The 17,914-nt window shown below is 39.1% G+C and overlaps 2 protein-coding genes across 2 annotated transcripts; one reads left to right on the top strand and one right to left on the bottom strand.

Moving 5' to 3' along the window:
• Positions 1-3,736: 3,736 nt before the first annotated feature.
• Positions 3,737-13,911, bottom strand: LOC135476410 (ribonuclease P protein subunit p29-like). The gene is made up of 7 exons (XM_064756419.1): positions 13,856-13,911; positions 13,332-13,461; positions 13,090-13,148; positions 9,919-10,148; positions 9,119-9,187; positions 6,391-6,566; positions 3,737-5,216 (listed from the first exon to the last, which is right to left on the bottom strand). Exons 2-7 carry the CDS (start codon positions 13,336-13,338, stop codon positions 5,080-5,082), a joined length of 678 nt encoding a protein of 225 aa, XP_064612489.1. The 5' UTR covers positions 13,339-13,461; positions 13,856-13,911; the 3' UTR covers positions 3,737-5,079.
• LOC135476411 (UPF0434 protein Mmar10_2939-like) lies at positions 13,714-17,236 on the top strand. The gene is made up of 3 exons (XM_064756420.1): positions 13,714-13,786; positions 14,682-14,799; positions 16,511-17,236. Exons 1-3 carry the CDS (start codon positions 13,723-13,725, stop codon positions 16,659-16,661), a joined length of 333 nt encoding a protein of 110 aa, XP_064612490.1. The 5' UTR covers positions 13,714-13,722; the 3' UTR covers positions 16,662-17,236.
• Positions 17,237-17,914: the final 678 nt, after the last annotated feature.

Genomic DNA, 17,914 nt, shown 5'->3' with positions numbered 1-17,914 from the left:
CGGTGTGAGCCTTTTTTTTTCGGTGCTATAAGCTTTTTCTCCGCGATGTAAACTTTCCCTCCGCGGTGTAAACTTTTTCTCCGCGTTGTAAGCTTTTTCTCCCCGGTATAAACTTTCAGTCCGCGGTGTAAACGTTTTTTCCGCTGTGTACACTTTTTCTCTGCGATGTGCACCATTTCTCCGCAGTGTATTAATTTATTAATTTTGTCCAAAATATTTTTGTGTTTTCGTTAATTGCCGTTTCCATATATTTTAAATTCTTTGTTTCTAATAAATAGCTTTCATCAGAAAAATCTTGAACCACGGTAAATCATTATTAGAAAATGTTAAAAATTTCAAATGGCTTGAACAGCCCACCGTAGATTATCAATGCACTGATGCGTATGTACTGAGCTCTGTAAATAATTCACCGCGATTTGTCTATCTTAAATGATATATTTTGGGCCCTTGATCGTGGGCCAAGCGAACATATCTGTCTTCAGTCCAAACTACGTCTCTTCCACATCACAGGTTGCGCGTTCGAATCTAGCCCTCGCTCAGTGGGATGTCCTTATTATAGCCATATAATTTGTCAGATGCCAGTGCCTGAAGAGGTGAAATATTGTCTGCGTATAGGTATGTTGCTTGTTCGGCTATTCTCAACCAATAAAGGTGATGGCAGACCATATTAATTAAACATCAACAAATAGTGAAAAACGCAGTAATATACCAGTACCGGATCGAGATTTTTGACCCCCAAAAAAAACATATTCGCTAATGAAGTCGAATATTCTGTATTTACCAAGAATAGCTCGATTATTGCTTTTCAGTAAAGATCACTCGTTCCTGTCCTACTTAAAGAGTTAAAATCATTCTTAAGTTTGAAAAAGTTGTAATGCGACTCGTTTTATAAACTGTAGGAACTTTATTGCCAATTTTCAACGGTAAAATTAACCTGCTTTTACGTAGAGCTCAGCTTCGATGTCATTGATTTATTTACTTTATTTATTTGATTTGTATTTTTCGCCGTGTTCAAGAATATTTCACTAATACCACAGCGGCCAGCATTATAGTGGAAAGAAACCGGGCAGAGCCCGGGGAAAACCCACCACCATCCGTAGGTGAATTCACAGCGACCGCATTTGTGAGAGGCTCCAGGTATTGTGAAGCGCTGGAACGCTATAATCACAGCCATGGAAGTCCTTCGATGTTACACTACTTCTCGTGGAAAATTTCTCTAACCTTTACAACTTTGCAAACCGTCCTTTTATGTTTGGTATACACTGATGCCATGAGTGATCCGATGTGTAGACTTACGACGCAAAGCCTGCATCGGTAAGCCGTCTTCTAACATTAATTAATGTTTAATCTTTTGAATCGGAAAAGTCAAACCTACGTCCGCCATGTCTTGAATTCGATCTTCCGCCCAGTTCTGGCAAGGTACGTGCACAAACGAGGCTGATTTTTTGTGAAAGGTTATTATATGGACTACTCTAAAATAAATTTAAAAAATCTGTTCATGTCCAGGAGGCTTGTGTAGGTTTAAATCTCACTTTGTCGTTTGTTTGTGAGGTTGTAAAACATGGTTCGTAACGCTGCGTACACCAGCACAGCAATTTGCGTTCCAGAACAAAACCACGCGTTTCCATTAGTTAACCTCTTACAATGTAGATAACCCCAAATTAATCCCACGTTCAAGAAAATCAACACGTTCTCGAATTTGGCTTGAATATATGTGTCTTAACAAAATGATTCTAATTATTAGGGAATGTATATCCGCGCTCATTTCTGGTTTGTCACCCCGGCACGCATGCTGGTGGAGGTACTTGGCGTGTGTGGACCAACGTAGCGGAAGGAAATCCTAAACCACCACTTGACGTTACCCGATTTCGGAACTATCAAAGTGACGTTCTGGAACTCCCAGGCTTTCACTGCCTTGTACATCGATCTGCTGCCATAAAACACGATCTGTATTTTAACTCACCCTTAGATATAACGTTACAGATAGCGAAGGAGGCTTTGTGATTTTTCCTTAATTAATTCCCCTCAACTTCCGGTAGGTCTCGCGCCAAAAGACAACGGAGCCATAAACAACACACAGCCCACATTTTCCATCCGTTTCCGTCTGCACTTTTAAGTACCATCGTTGGTGAACTTCAGTGGAACAACACCAGGCGGGAAGAGCCTATAAATAATGCAATTACGTTTTTTATCTTCCCTTATCCTTTATTACATTAGATTTTTAGGCAACGGTACGTTAATACATACACACATATATATATATATATATATATATATATATATATATATATATATATATATATATATATATATATATATATATTTGCTTCGTTTTCTTGCTGATTAACTTATTAATGTTGACAAAGATACATCGATACAAGGCTTAAAAACTTCATAAAAGCTATCCTTACCCGTATTACCATAACACTGAATATATATTTGCTCGGTTGTCTAAATTTTCCCCCCAGAAACTAATGCAGCTAAATACAGGAATTCGGTATATGGGGTTAAATGCCAAGCACAGTGGCGTTTGCAAAAATGACGGCACATCGATTTTTCGCCCCCATGAAAATTTAATGTCAGAATATCTGTATAAAATAGTTTACACTGTGTTAAACGGTCAAGTAGGTTACTCACTGGAACGTTCACCAACTCTCAGCACGACGATAAGATCGAGAATTGGATCTGCCAATGCCTACGCAACCAAACCCGGCTTACTGAATGAACACGAAGCACCACGTGGTTTTATTTAGTTCCACACGCGAAACTGTGAAGTCATGTATTGTATACCAAGGAATAGACGACCTTGAATAAAGCTCAGGAGAGACAGGCAGAGCCCAGAGGCGAGCCCAGGATCAAACGCAGGCTGCTGGCAGACTTCCAAAATATTAATCAGCTTGTAAATACACAATCGGATCTTGTAGCCGCTCCCTACACTGGCGTGTCGTTTGTGGATTTCCCTACCTCGGCCGGTGCAGTGAATTGGACATCCTGTTAAAATCTTCCCCTCGTACTCTTAGCAAACTAGCGTAGTGTTCGTCAAAAATAATTATCTGACAGCAGTCAGAATCCTCTTTACTCTCTCTAAACCCTGAAGGAGATAAATGAAATATATGTTTTGTTCACCAAGCAAGCATGCCGAAGGCAGTGCAGGTTGAGAAGATGCGACTTCATCATTGCCTACTTTGCATACAAAATTCTTTTAACACTCCACGCTGCACTTCTACTCGTTAAACCCGACAACTATGTCGATCGGGTAAACCAAACACAGACTGATTGACAGACTGAGATTCTTAGATTTGTGGTTAGATTTAACTTGATTTCAACCCGTGGGTTTGTGTTTTCAAACAACGATTTGGCTTGGTAGTAGGCCTAATGTTTGACCTCTCCAACCAACGAAGGGATCATCAGACGGGTTGGACGCACATTTTACTTCATATCTCATAAGTCGGTACACACATCGTCAGTTGCATATAGCTTTATGAAGTCATGTATAATCATCGTTTTCTCTGTTTACCCGGCGTGGTAGGTTAGCACAGAATATAGATCAGACTAACGTTGACTAAAATTCGAGCTGAACGTCCGAAGTTTTTAAATTCAATAGTTTATGCGTTGCATATTTTAATATAATAAAACCAGAACACTTAGCTTTGCATGCGCAGAAAAATGTTTGTTTAATAAACAGAACTCAGAAATTAATACACACACATGTAACATAAAGTATAACATTGTCAACAGACATGATCTGTAACTTCACAAACAACCAAGGGTGAAACGTTTGATTTAGAAGTTTTAAAATGTTGAAATTCTGATCATTTTAACTTAGCATGCTTAAAACAAATAATCAAGATAATAAATAGTTTAATACACGTATAACTCACGAAAATGTAGCTACACGTGACGCGGATCTGGCGTCGATCTGGCCAAACGAACTTTCTCCAATTCATTAATAAAAACAAACCTGTTTAACTTTGCTCTATGACAAAATTTCATCACAAAGCTGTGATCCACTTTGTCCTAATTAGGCAAAGAACATGGTAGATGGGTGGAAGGAATCTACAGTTCATTGAAACAAGTCTGTTTCGGTTTGCTCAGTAACAAAACGTCATCATAATGCCCATTATAAGGCAAAAACAAAGTAGATGAGTGGGAGGGATTAGGAAAGGGAGGGGTCATTAATTGAGGGGTCATGTTGTTTTAACGTCACTAAAAGAAGTAGAACTCTGCTGAAGTCAGACTCCAGTGGCCCCAGTTCACCCAGCATATTTCTACTACTAACTTGTACAAGTCATAAACTTACATGTAACAAGGTCAGAAAAACATTCAATATAAACACTTAGCACCTTAAACGGAACTGTGTCTGCCATGTACTGTGGCCAGAATAGTTTCACATGATTTTTAAACTTTCTATCCAAACATTTTCTTCCACTTAATTCCTTGGAAAACCATGAAAATTATTACTATTTATATATGTACATATCGGGTGGGCATAAAAAAATGGGCCGTACTCTGACACTCAATATCTCCGAAACCCTGTTAGGTCAGCTTCTAAAAAATTACACACTTAAAAGCCATTATGTCCTTAGTATACAGACCAAATTTCAATTTCATCCTTTAAGGTTTCTGTTCATGGGACCAAACTCAAAATAGAGTCAAAAACGAATGTTCCGGACATTTCAAAATGATGTTCTACCTTGATGCGTGTCACACAGGTGCAGCGCGCGCTCTACTCATGACACCTGACAGGTGACGCAATGTGGGTCACCGGAACGTGCCTTTTTAAGGTTATGCTTTCTTTTTAACCCTTTGTACAGACTACTCAAGCTATGACCTTGAAAACTGGTGAGTATATTAACAAAATCATGCTATTTGAATATCTAAAGTTCGAAAGGGTTTGAACAAAGGATAATGGACCAGTGTAGCATCAAAGTACGGCCCATTTTTTTATGCGCACCCGATATATATTACATATTTTATTAGTTTAGGTTTAAAATATACATTATGTGCAATGTTTTAATACCTTGACAAAGTTTTATGTTTAATACAGTAATATTAGCTACAGCTACACATCAGTAAATATCACAAGTCTAACGATGCCTTGAGCTTAAATCTCTTCCGCACTCTGTCACTGGCAGGAACACGGAACTGGTTGCCATGGATATTGAACTGAAATCCGTCGTATTCGAACATGAACACAGAATTGGCCTTAGGTATAACTGAAAGGAAAAATGTGGAAGGCATTGATACTTACGGTCATGTTACTTTAGTTTACAAGTTAAAGGATATATGAAGCGCTTGGTTTTTATTCCATAATAAGGTGTAAATGGCATGGCCTAAAATATAGAAGTACAGCTCAGCTTTCTTCTTGGGGTGTATATATCGCTTTAAAGTAGTTTCCTTCAGGGGCTCAGTGGTCAGTCTGACAATAAAGAAGTCTCTGATGAAAGCTGTCAAAACAATTTGGCTAGGGAGGGAGCCCGGAAGTTTGTCCCCGGTTCCCAATGTGGTTATGGATGAAGTAATTTCCGATCTCTGACAGAAAATATACATCAAATAGAGTGGTTATTAACAAATATAAAATATGCTTACAAAATCAAATTTAAGTTTTCTAATGTTTTTTTTTTGGCATATCGTTTTTCATGAATCCTTAAAAAAAGTTTTGTATACAAAAAAGTTCATATATAATCTGCATGCTATCAAGAGACAAGTAACACAATTTTGGTATAGATTCATTGTTGCTGCTTGTTTGCTTTTTTTTCTCAATGTTCATGCTTTTAACTTTCTGCTGTACATCTTCACATGATATCCAATGTAATATATGTTTGAGAGAAAATTCCAGTTTTCAACACAGACAGTCATCAATTGATTTCGTTCAATGATGTATGTTTTCGGCGCACAGGCCACTCAGGTCCAGGCTGGACTGACAACTGTTCTCTTGTATTAAATGAGCACTGATATAATTTGCCCAAAAATCACCATTGCAAAGGCAGGAATGATGAACATACTACACAGCTTGGACCTGATTTACATTTGGACAGGAAAGGTTCACCATTGCTACCTTACAGGAAAATACATCAATAAAAAAATTCCTGCCCTAAAGCTAGAATGGATCAGAATTAACACATTATATTTCACCTCATACAATATCTAGCTAGATTTTTATATCAGGAATCAATTTAATGTTTCTCTATTGTCACATGTACCCCTCCAAAGACAGAGCAGGGCCCAGTTGTTCAAAAGTGTACTAGCTGTTAAGACCTGTATTAACTTTGGTCAGGATTTTAACTCAAGTTTGTAAAAGGCCAAGAAAGGTATCCAGATTTAAGCCTGGAATACTAAATACACTCTCACAAAGCTCTCCCCTGGCCTCTAAAACTTCACATACACTACCTTTGATCTTATTTTCTTCGGTAACCATTTTGAAAGTATTTCTTGTTTCCTGTATGACGATGCCCTTACTGCCAACGTATGTTGGACATTTTGACCGGACGACTCCGAGGATACAGCCATGGTAATCAGCCTTCAGCAGTTTGGGGGTGACCTGAGATAGAGATCTGCTTTTAAGGCTGTAAACATAACATTCAGTATTCATGACAATCACGAATTTCAGATCCACCCTAGCAAGGGAACTGTTCTGGCCCTTGAAGATAACACTCATGACAAACTAAAGGAAGTTCAAAAGTCAAAATGATCTTAGTTCATGGCAATCTAGAGAGATCACTCATGTCAATCTTCAGTAATCTTAAAGAATCACTTGTGAATGATGCTCTGAAAGACCTTCAGTCTCATGGAGGCACTTTGTGACAATCTTTACTGTGAAGGAACTTCAGTCCCAAAGATCACTCATGATAATCTGAACCAACTTCAGTCCCAAGGATCACCCATTCACCCATGACATTGTGAAGGTGCTTCAGTCCCAAAGATCAATTCTGACAATCTGAAGGAACTTCAGTCCCAAGGATCACTCATGACAATATGAAGGAATTCCAGTCCCAAGGATCACTCATGATAATCTGAACCAACTTCAGCCCCAAGTATCACTCATGACATTGTGAAGGTACTTCAGTCACAAAGATCAATTCTGACAATCTGAAGGAACTTCAGTCCCAAGGATCACTTGTGCCAGTGTGAAGGAACTTCAGTCCCAAGGATCTCTCTTGACAATCTGAAGGAACTTCAACCCCAAGGGTCACTCATGACAATCTGAAGGAGCTTCAGACCCAAGGATCACTCATGATAATCTGAAGGAGCTTCAGTCCCAAGGATCACTTATGACAATCTGAAGCAACTTCAGTCCCAAGCATCACTCATGACAATCTGAAGGAGCTTCAGACCCAAGGATCACTCATGATAATCTGAAGGAGCTTCAGTCCCAAGGATCACTTATGACAATCTGAAGCAACTTCAGTCCCAAGGATCACTCATGATAATCTGAAAGAGCTTCAGTCCCAAGGATCACTTATGACAATCTGAAGGAACTTCAGTTCCAAGGTTCACTCATGACACTGTGAAAGTACTTCAGTCCCAAGGATCACTTATGACAATCTAAAGGAACTTCAGTCCCAAGGATCACTCATGATAATCTGAAAGATCTTCAGTCCCAAGGGGAACTCATGACAATATGAAGGAACTTCAGTTCCAAGGTTCACTCATGACACTGTGAAGGTACTTCAGTCCCAAGGATCACTTATGACAATCTGAAAATAATCTGAAAGATCTTCAGTCCCAAAGATAACTCATGACAATATGAAGGAACTTCAGTTCCAAGCATCACTCATGACAACATGAAGGAATTCCAGTCCCAAGGATCACTTGTGCCAGTGTGAAGGAACTTCAGTTCCAAGCATCACTCATGACAATCTGAAGGTACTTCAGTTCCAAGCATCACTCATGACAATCTGAAGGAGCTTCAGACCCAAGGATCACTCATGATAATCTGAAGGAGCTTCAGACCCAAGGATCACTCATGATAATCTGAAAGAGCTTCAGTCCCAAGGATCACTTATGACAATCTGAAGCAACTTCAGTCCCAAGGTTCACTCATGACACTGTGAAGGTACTTCAGTCCCAAGGATCACTTGTGCCAGTGTGAAGGAACTTCAGTTCCAAGCATCACTCATGACAATCTGAAGGTACTTCAGTTCCAAGCATCACTCATGACAATCTGAAGGAGCTTCAGACCCAAGGATCACTCATGATAATCTGAAAGAGCTTCAGTCCCAAGGATCACTTATGACAATCTGAAGCAACTTCAGTCCCAAGGTTCACTCATGACACTGTGAAGGTACTTCAGTCCCAAGGATCACTTGTGCCAGTGTGAAGGAACTTCAGTTCCAAGCATCACTCATGACAATCTGAAGGTACTTCAGTTCCAAGCATCACTCATGACAATCTGAAGGAGCTTCAGACCCAAGGATCACTCATGATAATCTGAAAGAGCTTCAGTCCCAAGGATCACTTATGACAATCTGAAGCGACTTCAGTCCCAAGGATCACTCATGATAATCTGAAAGAGCTTCAGTCCCAAGGATCACTTATGACAATCTGAAGGAACTTCAGTTCCAAGGTTCACTCATGACACTGTGAAGGTACTTCAGTCCCAAGCATCACTCATGATAATCTGAAAGAACTTCAGTCCCAAGGATCACTCATGACAATATGAAGGAATTCCAGTGTGAAGGAACTTCTGTTCCAAGGATCACTCATGACAATCTGAAGGAGCTTCAGTCCCAAGGATCACTTATGACAATCTGAAGCAACTTCAGTCCCAAGGATCACTCATGATAATCTGAAAGAGCTTCAGTCCCAAGGATCACTTATGACAATCTGAAGGAACTTCAGTTCCAAGGTTCACTCATGACAATGTGAAAGAACTTCAGTCCCAAAGATAATTCATGACCATCTCATGGAACTTCAGTCAGGTGGATCACTCATGACTAAATGGTCTGGAATTTCATGGAATTCCACACCTAAATATCAGCAAACACTGTAATGCCAGCTTAACTTTGCATAATATCCACTGACCTTTCCTACCAAATTTTCTTGTGTAATTCTTCTTCAATCATCAGAATAGTTTTTAGTCCCAGTGTAAAATGAGAAGAAAGATTTCACAGCTCACCTTTGAAGTCCCACTAAATCCTTGATGTAATCAATCCATATTGCATTCATTGGTAGATAATCATCATAGCTGTAAACAGAGAGCCCACGAGGGCAGTCTTTGAGAAAAAGGTACTCTCTGGACAAGGACCAAAGACCTTTTGCTTTAACATTGTAGAAGGATTTAAAATGAAAGACAACACCAGATTAAATGCATATATGCATTGATAAAGTATTTCACATGCAAATTAAAAAGCATAACTTTTTGTCTATGTGATATTGTTTAAGAGAGATATCTCATTTCCAAGTAAGCAAAGTCGGACACACTGAGAAAATCGGAAGCACTGTCATGTTATCAACTGGACATTAATCAGATCATAGAGTTATCTCTACAACCATGATGATAATCCGAGATCGTAAGTGTTCACCTTTAACTGTTTTAACTATAAGTGTGTTCAATAGAAAATGACATGACATCATCTTGTCCTTGTATGAATTCCAGATCAAAATTTAATTTGAAACTGAGTTACCAAGCACATCAGAAAAACATGTTCGTGGCCAACCAGGCATGTTTCCTCCGATCTTCCTGAATAAATCTTTTCTTTTAACCTCACTTTCAACAATATTTCAGTCCTACCCCTACTCTATCCCCATGTAATAGGCTACATGTAGCCCAGTGCAGACATTTTATAGTGCTGCCTCAATGAAACACCATGCTGAAGACACCAAGCATTATGTTCTACACAGTTAATATCTACTAACATTGTGACGACCAGTGCTTTACTACTCACTTACATCAAGTGATAAAGTTATTCAACTTACTCATATACACCTTTCTTGTCAAGCTGAAAAACTTTCAAGTCTCTTTTCTCACGTGCTGTCAGTGTGTGACGTTTTGCTGGAGTTTTGTCAAATTGCCTCTTTTTCTTTTTGAAGTTATCCAGAGCTTGTGTTTTGTACTTGAAATCGTCATATTCCTTCTTGTTTTGCCCAGATACCTGAATACATCTTTGAAGAAATGACTCTATGAACTTGTGGTTGCTCTGGCTGGGCTGCAAAATAAAAAAAAATGTTACAATAAGGTACAAAAATGATCCATACTCGGCCATTTTTTATGTTGAATTAGAACTATAGGTGTTTTCTTTCAAGAAATGAATGAATACCTATCACATCCATCAAAATGGACAGTGTACAAAGAGAAACAAATGTTGTAACCCATGGAGTGGCAGGGGCATCTCTGTAGTGTGATGAGAAAGACGGAGTAAGACAGAGCAACAAATGTTGTAACCCATGGAGTGGCAGGGGCATCTCTGTTGTGTGATGAGAAAGACAGAGTCAGACAGAGCAACAAATGTTGTAACCCATGGAGTGGCAGGGGCATCTCTGTTGTGTGATGAGAAAGACAGAGTCAGACAGAGCAACAAATGTTGTAACCCATGGAGTGGGTTGACCCAGCATTGGGTCAGCCCTCCTGATTCCATCCATCTTCAGAATTTGCAACAGGGATAAAAGAATGTAATTCATCACAGATGTTAATGTGAAGAAATCAGGGGCCATTTGTTCAAAAGTGTATTAAAGATAAGCCAGGCTTAAGTATCAGTACCAGTCTTGGCCTTATACAAAACTAATGGCACTTGGCCAAAATTAAATTAAAGGATTAGTGTCCAGATTTAGCCACTTGTCCTAATAATAAAGATTATAACCTGCTTAAATTGTAATTTGTAAGTTACTGGGAGGAACTCTGAGAAATATTTGAACCCATAGTGGACAACATTGAAGATCCGATATATGACACTGTCATCTCTAACCATTAACCATTTAATATTTACTATTCTTTCCTTCTGTCCGCTTCAAATAAATATCATTCTATTCCCAGAGTGATTCTAAATTCTTATACAGATGTACGTGTGCGATGTGGACTTCAGCGTTAATGTACAGAGATTTACTATCTATCATAAGGGTCTATAGTCGTGTACAATATAAATACATGTGCGATGCGGACTTCAGCGTTAATGTACAGAGATTTGCTATCTATCATAGGGGCCTATAGTCATGTACAATATAAATATGTGTGCGATGTGGACTTCAGTGTTAATGTACAGAGATTTGTTATCTATCATAGGGGTCTATAGTCGTGTACAATATAAATACACGCACGATGTGGACATCAGTGTTAGTGTACAGAGATTTACTATCTATCATAGGGGCCTATAGTCGCGTACAATATAAATACGTGTGCGATGTGGATTTCAGCGTTAATGTACAGAGATTTGCGATCTATCCGTTTTTAGTTCAGTTTAAAAATAATGGTATTTTATAACCACTTTGTGCAGGTATTGTTGTGGAAATGGCGGAATTGTGTAGAAGTTGGCAAGGTTGACAGGAAAGCCTTAGAACTGGGCTAATTATCATGCATATGTCAGCATCGGGGGTTTCGTACAAATCTGGTGAGTATGGTTGGTATACATATAACTTCAGGTTTTAGTTGACTGTACCCCCACGGTAGCCAAAGTTTGAGTTCACCTGCAGGCTTATTCCTCTTGTAGCTTTCTGCCTGAAAATGGTGAGAGCAGATATAGCTGTGTTCAGTGGGAATAAAACCTTTCTGTTTTGTGCTGTGAATCCACGCTTTCTTGTTTTATTTATTTATTTGATTGGTGTTTTACGTCGTACTCAAGAATATTTCACTTATATGACGGTGGCCAGCATTATGGTGGGAAGAAACCCAGGAGAGCCCGAGGGAAATCAATGACCATCCACAGGTTGCTGGCAGACCTTCCCACATACGGCTGGAGAGGAAGCCAGCATGAGCTGGACTCACAGCGACTGCACACGTTTTCTCGAGGGCCAATCATCTGGAAGCTTGAAAAACATTTTCAAATTTCTTTGACCACGTTTTTACAACAATATGCAGAACAGCAAACCAAAGTGTAAGCAGAACAGCAAACCATTTTGTGGAGAAATTTGATATGCTTGTCACTTTTCTCGCTTTCTTAACACTGAACTAACTGGCAAAGCTCTGACACCTTGTAAAGGTTCGACTTGTAGGACGTAATTCAGCAGAGACAACCGAGTGTTGGCGGAAAAAATACATAACCCCAGCCTCATTATCTAGTGCTTTTAATGCCATATTACTCAGATTAACATACCTTTTCAGTATTTTTTTACACTCAATTTAACAATATATACAGGGGTAACTAACCATGAATAAATAATCAATCTGGGCACTAATCCTTTAATACTGGGCTTAACCACTAATACACCTTTGAACCACTGGGTCCTAATCTCTTGAATGTTCTTGGTATATATGTATGCATGTATGGTTGAGATTTTATGCCATACTTAAATTTTTCCGTCATCTGACTTTGAGGAGTCATTAGGTACATGTACAGATACTGTGTCTTCTTGTGGCAGGGCGAGCCCATGCCAACAAGTGCTGTCGCCACTGAAGTATCATGCCGATGACACCGGACATGACACTGCACCCAGTGCAGACACTGGCTAGTTCTCCTATTTCCCTCCATCTTTAGAATTTGCAAAAATAAAACAGGGTAATTTTAATGAGATGTTCATGGTATCAGGCCTCTTGAATATTTTCAGCTGAAAGCCTGTAAAAAACTTTACAATTCCTTACTTTTTCTCAGTCTGGTTCAAGTAAACATCTTTGCTGTATGAAGAGGTGTGGTTGATGAAGAAGACAGTACAGCCAAACATTGTGAAATGGCAGATAAATCTTACCTGTATTTGTACCATTATATGGTCTATACTCCTGTCTTTATTTATTAATTTATTCATTGATTTTTTTTTTTTGGCTATTTATTTATTTCACATTTAAGATAGTAGGCCTAGCATATATGGTCGAGGTCTCCTGAAATGCTCAACAACATATTTTGATCTGTACAAATCTTTGCCTGGTTAAAAATAATGCATCAAGTATGGTAGAGTCAATGCAATGACAACAACCTGTGATGTGCGACAGTTTGGAACTCTTACCTCTGGTCGAAAGTTTCTTGAATGACGTAGTACATCATCAGGGAGTGGTGTGTACAGCTCTGAACATGAAATAGAAAATAACATATACATATCTTTGACACAATAGCAGGAATAGAACTGTGAAAAAGAAGCTAAAGCAAATATAAAAAAAAAAAGAACGTAAACTTAAAATTCAATTTTCATGAGCGGCGTTCAAGTAAGTCCTTTTTCTACTTAACATCAATGATAATCAAAGATAATACCTTCCATTTTTTGGTTTAACTCGTGTCGGTAGGACAATCAGGCAGCATAACTTGACATCCAACGTTATCACTCCACGCTTGCCGTCCACAGATATGAGGGAACTCTTCAGTGTCGAAAGGTGCGAAAGAACTATGCAAGCAAAAAGTAAAACCATGCAAAGATTCAATAAAGAAGTATTAAATTACAGTACATGAATTTTGAATTTGCAGTAAAATGTTCACTCCAATGTGATATAAAATAAAAATTTGTCTCTCTAAAATTGATCTTAAATGATTTACGGTACACAGTTGTGAATAATGTATTGCGAATTGCCGTAAGTTCTTCTTGGTCTGGAAATTTAGTTTCTAGTTCTCGTTTTCAGTAAGATGTTGTCGATCTCGCTGTTTCAAAATGGCGACGCCCATGTTCAAAGGGTTTCAAAAATTGTCTTATTCTTGCGTTGGATTCAGGCGATGTAAGGCCATGCCCCTAATGTTTGTGGGCAACCTTGTCTTCAGATTACTAGTTAATTAATAGTTATTACCATCCACGGGTTGTAGAAACACGGAAAAGTTTGAGAAAATAGTTTGCGGTCATAGCATAGTTCGCTGTGTTATGGTGTTAAGGCCAGCCAGGCGAAGGGGCATAACTCATGAAATATACTAGCAAGCCCAGTGTAATGGCAGAGGAGCCTCTCACCAGTGCGATCGCTTTGAGTTCAAGTCCAGCTCATAAAGGTCCAGCTTCCTCTCGTGTCGCACGTCGCAAGGTTTACCAGCAACTTGGTAACATTTATAAAATGAGAAATAAAACGCCGTGCACAGTAAAAAAACGTTTTTTCCAGGGCATTTTCTTTAAAATGGCTTAAATGAGAAATTACACTTTCCCTTCAGAGAAAGAAAGATAATGGTAAGAAGTGTAATAAATAAAAAGGCAAATGTTTTGTGTTTTTTTAATTCCTCGCAAATAAGAAAAAGCATCCTTTTTTTTCCTGGGGCCCAACGGAGAAAATTCTTAAATTTACTTAAATAGCAAAAGATCTACATATGGACAATTTATAATACATTATCTCAGGTGTATGATACTTAGCACAATGCAAAGTAAGCCCCAGATACTTCTCTTCTTTCTTATTATGGCTCTTTATAATAGTTTAACCTTTCCTAATCTCCTAAATGGGAAATGTATTTTCTCAATTAAGAATTTTTTTACTAAAATTCAAGAAAATGTCCAAGAAAACATTTTTGACTATGAATGTGCCTATATTGGAGGCTCTGGCTATGTGAACTCTTCCTGAAAACAGTTTTATCTTTTTACTTCTGTATAATTATTCCATGTATGCTATATACATCACTTCTAGTTTTTGTTTTCAGTAAGATGTTGGCGAGTGCTACACACAACTAAGGATCTTCAGGCAGATGACAAGGCATTACATTTTGACGAATCTGTGCTGGAATACCTGGCTTGCCCTCTGTCCAAAAAACCACTGCGGTGAGAAGTGCTAAATACTCTAATTTATTTGTATGATTGATGTCTTTATTCCTCTATTCATGGTAAAACATATCATTGCATTGAACTGAAACTTGATACATACTATAAATCTTCAACCTTTTCGACCTCTAAAGCCCTTTTTTACAGTGGAATTTATACATACAATTATTTTGAAAATGACACCAAAAATGATTTGTTGGGGCCACTAAAGATGCAGGCTTCATATTCATGTGCAGATTTCTTCTCTCCCCAATCACCCCCCCCCCACCCACCACCATTTATTCTTTCATAATGTTTCCATGAATGGATTGCAGTGGTGATTGAAGGCCAAAGAATTAGGGTATCTTTACCTAGAGACTTAGAAATCAAATTCAAGTTTTGAGCTAATTTGTCTATTTTCAACGAAATTACGGCCGTTTTGGAATGTGGCAGTGCTCGAACATTTTTTCAAAACAGTTCATCATATTGAACTGAAACTTGGTAATCCTACATAGATATTTAATTATTGATTTATTTGATTGGTGTTTTACACGGTACCACCATTCTCAAGAATACTTCACTTATGTGACAACAGCCAGCATTATGGTGGGAGGAAACCGAACAGAGCCCGGGGAAACCCACGATCATCCCCAGGTTGCTGAAAGACCTTCCCAGGGAGAGGTAGCCTGCATGAGCTGGACTTGAACTCAGCTTTGGTGAGAGGCTTTTGGGTCATTGGGAGGCACTGGCGTGCTAACCTCCTCGGCTACAGAGGTCCCTCTTACATAAATATGACCATTTACAGATGAAGAATCGTTTCGGTCTGTTTGACACTTTTCGATATGTTGTTTTCAAAACCCGAGGCAACTCACACACCAACCTGAAGTTTGAGTGGTTTCACCCACGTTATCCACGTTGTTCTATTGTGGATTTTTTTTTACAGTGATAGTTATTATGCTGCGGCTCAAATCGGCAAAACAAAACATTCACGAAGCTGCTTTACATACTATTCGTAGATTATGTCACAGTGTTGTGCCGATGTATGTCCCTGGAAAATATGTTTGATGGATGGATGGATATGATGGATGGTCGTCTCACATTTATAACGCATCTTCTTTAATGTTTCTAGTTAGACAACATCGCAGAGTGCGAGTTGTCCATTCAACTTGTCGAATTAAGTCCGCACTGCTCTATATGCAAAGGGAGCCTCTCTTGCTGAGGGGGTTCGCACACCAGTGCGGCGCGTTCGTTGTGAGTTGAAGTCCAGCTCATGCTGGCTTCCTTCCCGAACGTGAGAAGGTCTTCCAGCAACTTACATGTACGTATGATCGTGGGTTTGCCGCGTTTTTCCTCCCACGATGATGCTGGCCGCCGTCGTATAAGTGAAATATTCTTTAGTACGGCGTAAAACACCAATCAGATCAATAAACTATTTGCAAAGCAGCCTTCACCCACTGTGCTTTGCAAAATTCTACCAATCCTATGAATAGCGTTGCGGTATTTTTTTGCATTTGACTAGTCGAAATGAACGAGGTGCCCCGGTGTGTCGATCGCATCTTGTGAATGCGGCGTTTGTAATATTTTCAGTCAGTGACTGTGGTCATTTCCTCAGCCACTCAGTTTTCAGTCTAACCCTCAGTAAGAGTGGGTTTGTTTGTTAGGCAAACATTCCGTCTCAAATTGTTTCATTGACCAGAATTCAAGCGTTGTTTTTTAAATTTTAATTGTACAGGTATGATAAAGTTCACAACGAACTAGTGAGTGACGACATTGGCGTGGCTTACCCAATAGTTAACGGAATCCCCAATTTGGTGCCACAGGACGCAAGAATGCTAAAGAAAGATGCAGGAAGCTCAGAGGAATCACAGTCAAAATCAACTTGAACAACACTCGGTGCATAATATACAGACTGTGTCAAGGATGAACAACACACTAGAACTATGGCTTGATGTGTGATAAGTTTTCTCTGGCACCTATATAGATTTGCGATGTAATTGTGTAAAAAGTCTGAAGTCAGTCTAGATATTCAGCAGTTTTCTGATCTGTTGTCATGGAGACACTGGAGATGTCAAGAACTGTCCCATACTATTACTAAATGCAAAGCTGTGGCTTTTGTTATCCAACATTGTTCAATGTTACAGCGTCCTGGGACATGCATGTGAAGAGTTTGAAGCTAAGAAAATATATCTATCTTGACTGACGGGTTGATTTCTCAGTTTTTGTAGCAATACATGTAATATGCTACTAAATTCCGTATTCTAACTGCATTTTCCTTGCTAATTTTGACGTCCAACATATCATTGTGTAGAGCTTAATGTGGTCTGACGTGTCGGACTAAGGGCAGTTTGATAGTGAATATGGTTAATTTTACAGAGAACTGAATACAGGCGAAAAGTGAAATTAAACAGACTATTCAGCCATAACGTTATTCCCTCAGCAGCCTGCGGATGGTCGTGGGTTTTCCCCGGGCTCTGCACGGTTTTCTCTCATCATGCTCCTGGCCGCCGTGGAACAAGTGAAATATTCTTGAGTATGGCGTAGAACACCATTCAAATAAATGAATAAACAAACAAACTACTGGCGAAATACCGAGAGCCGTTGCTTCGAATTTATACTTGACGTACCATAAAACCATAAGTGGAAGAATTTTAAACGTTGTAGGTCGGTTTTTTGGGAGGACAAAAACGGAGTTTCTAGGGGAAACTTCGACTAAGGTACTGAGTAGTTTTGTGCGCCTGACGGACAGCATATTAATGGTAGACAACTTGGCTTCAAAGAACGCTTCTGGGGCGCGTAGATCCAAGGTCAGTCCTGGGTCGGGTCACACTTAAGACTTTAAAAGAGGAAGTTGTAACTTCTTGTTTTGGCATGGATTGTCTTGTTATTGATAGTGAATCATAACAAAAAATCGGTCCGTAAAGGTAATTCAACTCTTTTACTACCTAACGACAAGTGTACATGTGTGTCGTCACGACTATACTTTGTTTCAAACGCAAAGGTACATCTTACAGCATATAATGCCATTATATGATGGGGATAATGCAACGACTAGTTTACTCGTATCAGTATAATGGCTCGGGCGTTGCGACTTACTTGCCTTCGGTAAGGTCGTCTCAGGGAAGGAGCACTAGATATA

The sequence above is a fragment of the Liolophura sinensis genome, chromosome 10 (assembly GCF_032854445.1).
Source record: "Liolophura sinensis isolate JHLJ2023 chromosome 10, CUHK_Ljap_v2, whole genome shotgun sequence".
Lineage (NCBI taxonomy): Eukaryota > Metazoa > Mollusca > Polyplacophora > Chitonida > Chitonidae > Liolophura > Liolophura sinensis.
This window is presented reverse-complemented; position numbering and strand designations above follow the sequence as displayed.

Coding starts and splice junctions, on each gene's coding strand:
- LOC135476410 (XM_064756419.1), bottom strand. Junction 10,149..13,089: donor CAAGAAACTTTCGACCAGAG/GTAAGAGTTCCA, acceptor TTTATTTTGCAG/CCCAGCCAGAGCAACCACAA. Junction 5,217..6,390: donor CGAAGAAAATAAGATCAAAG/GTAGTGTATGTG, acceptor TTTTCCTTTCAG/TTATACCTAAGGCCAATTCT.
- LOC135476411 (XM_064756420.1), top strand. CDS start 13,723: ATGGCGACGCCCATGTTCAAAGGGTTTCAAAAATTGTCTTATTCTTGC. Junction 13,787..14,681: donor TTGCGTTGGATTCAGGCGAT/GTAAGGCCATGC, acceptor TTTTGTTTTCAG/TAAGATGTTGGCGAGTGCTA. Junction 14,800..16,510: donor CTGTCCAAAAAACCACTGCG/GTGAGAAGTGCT, acceptor TTAATTGTACAG/GTATGATAAAGTTCACAACG.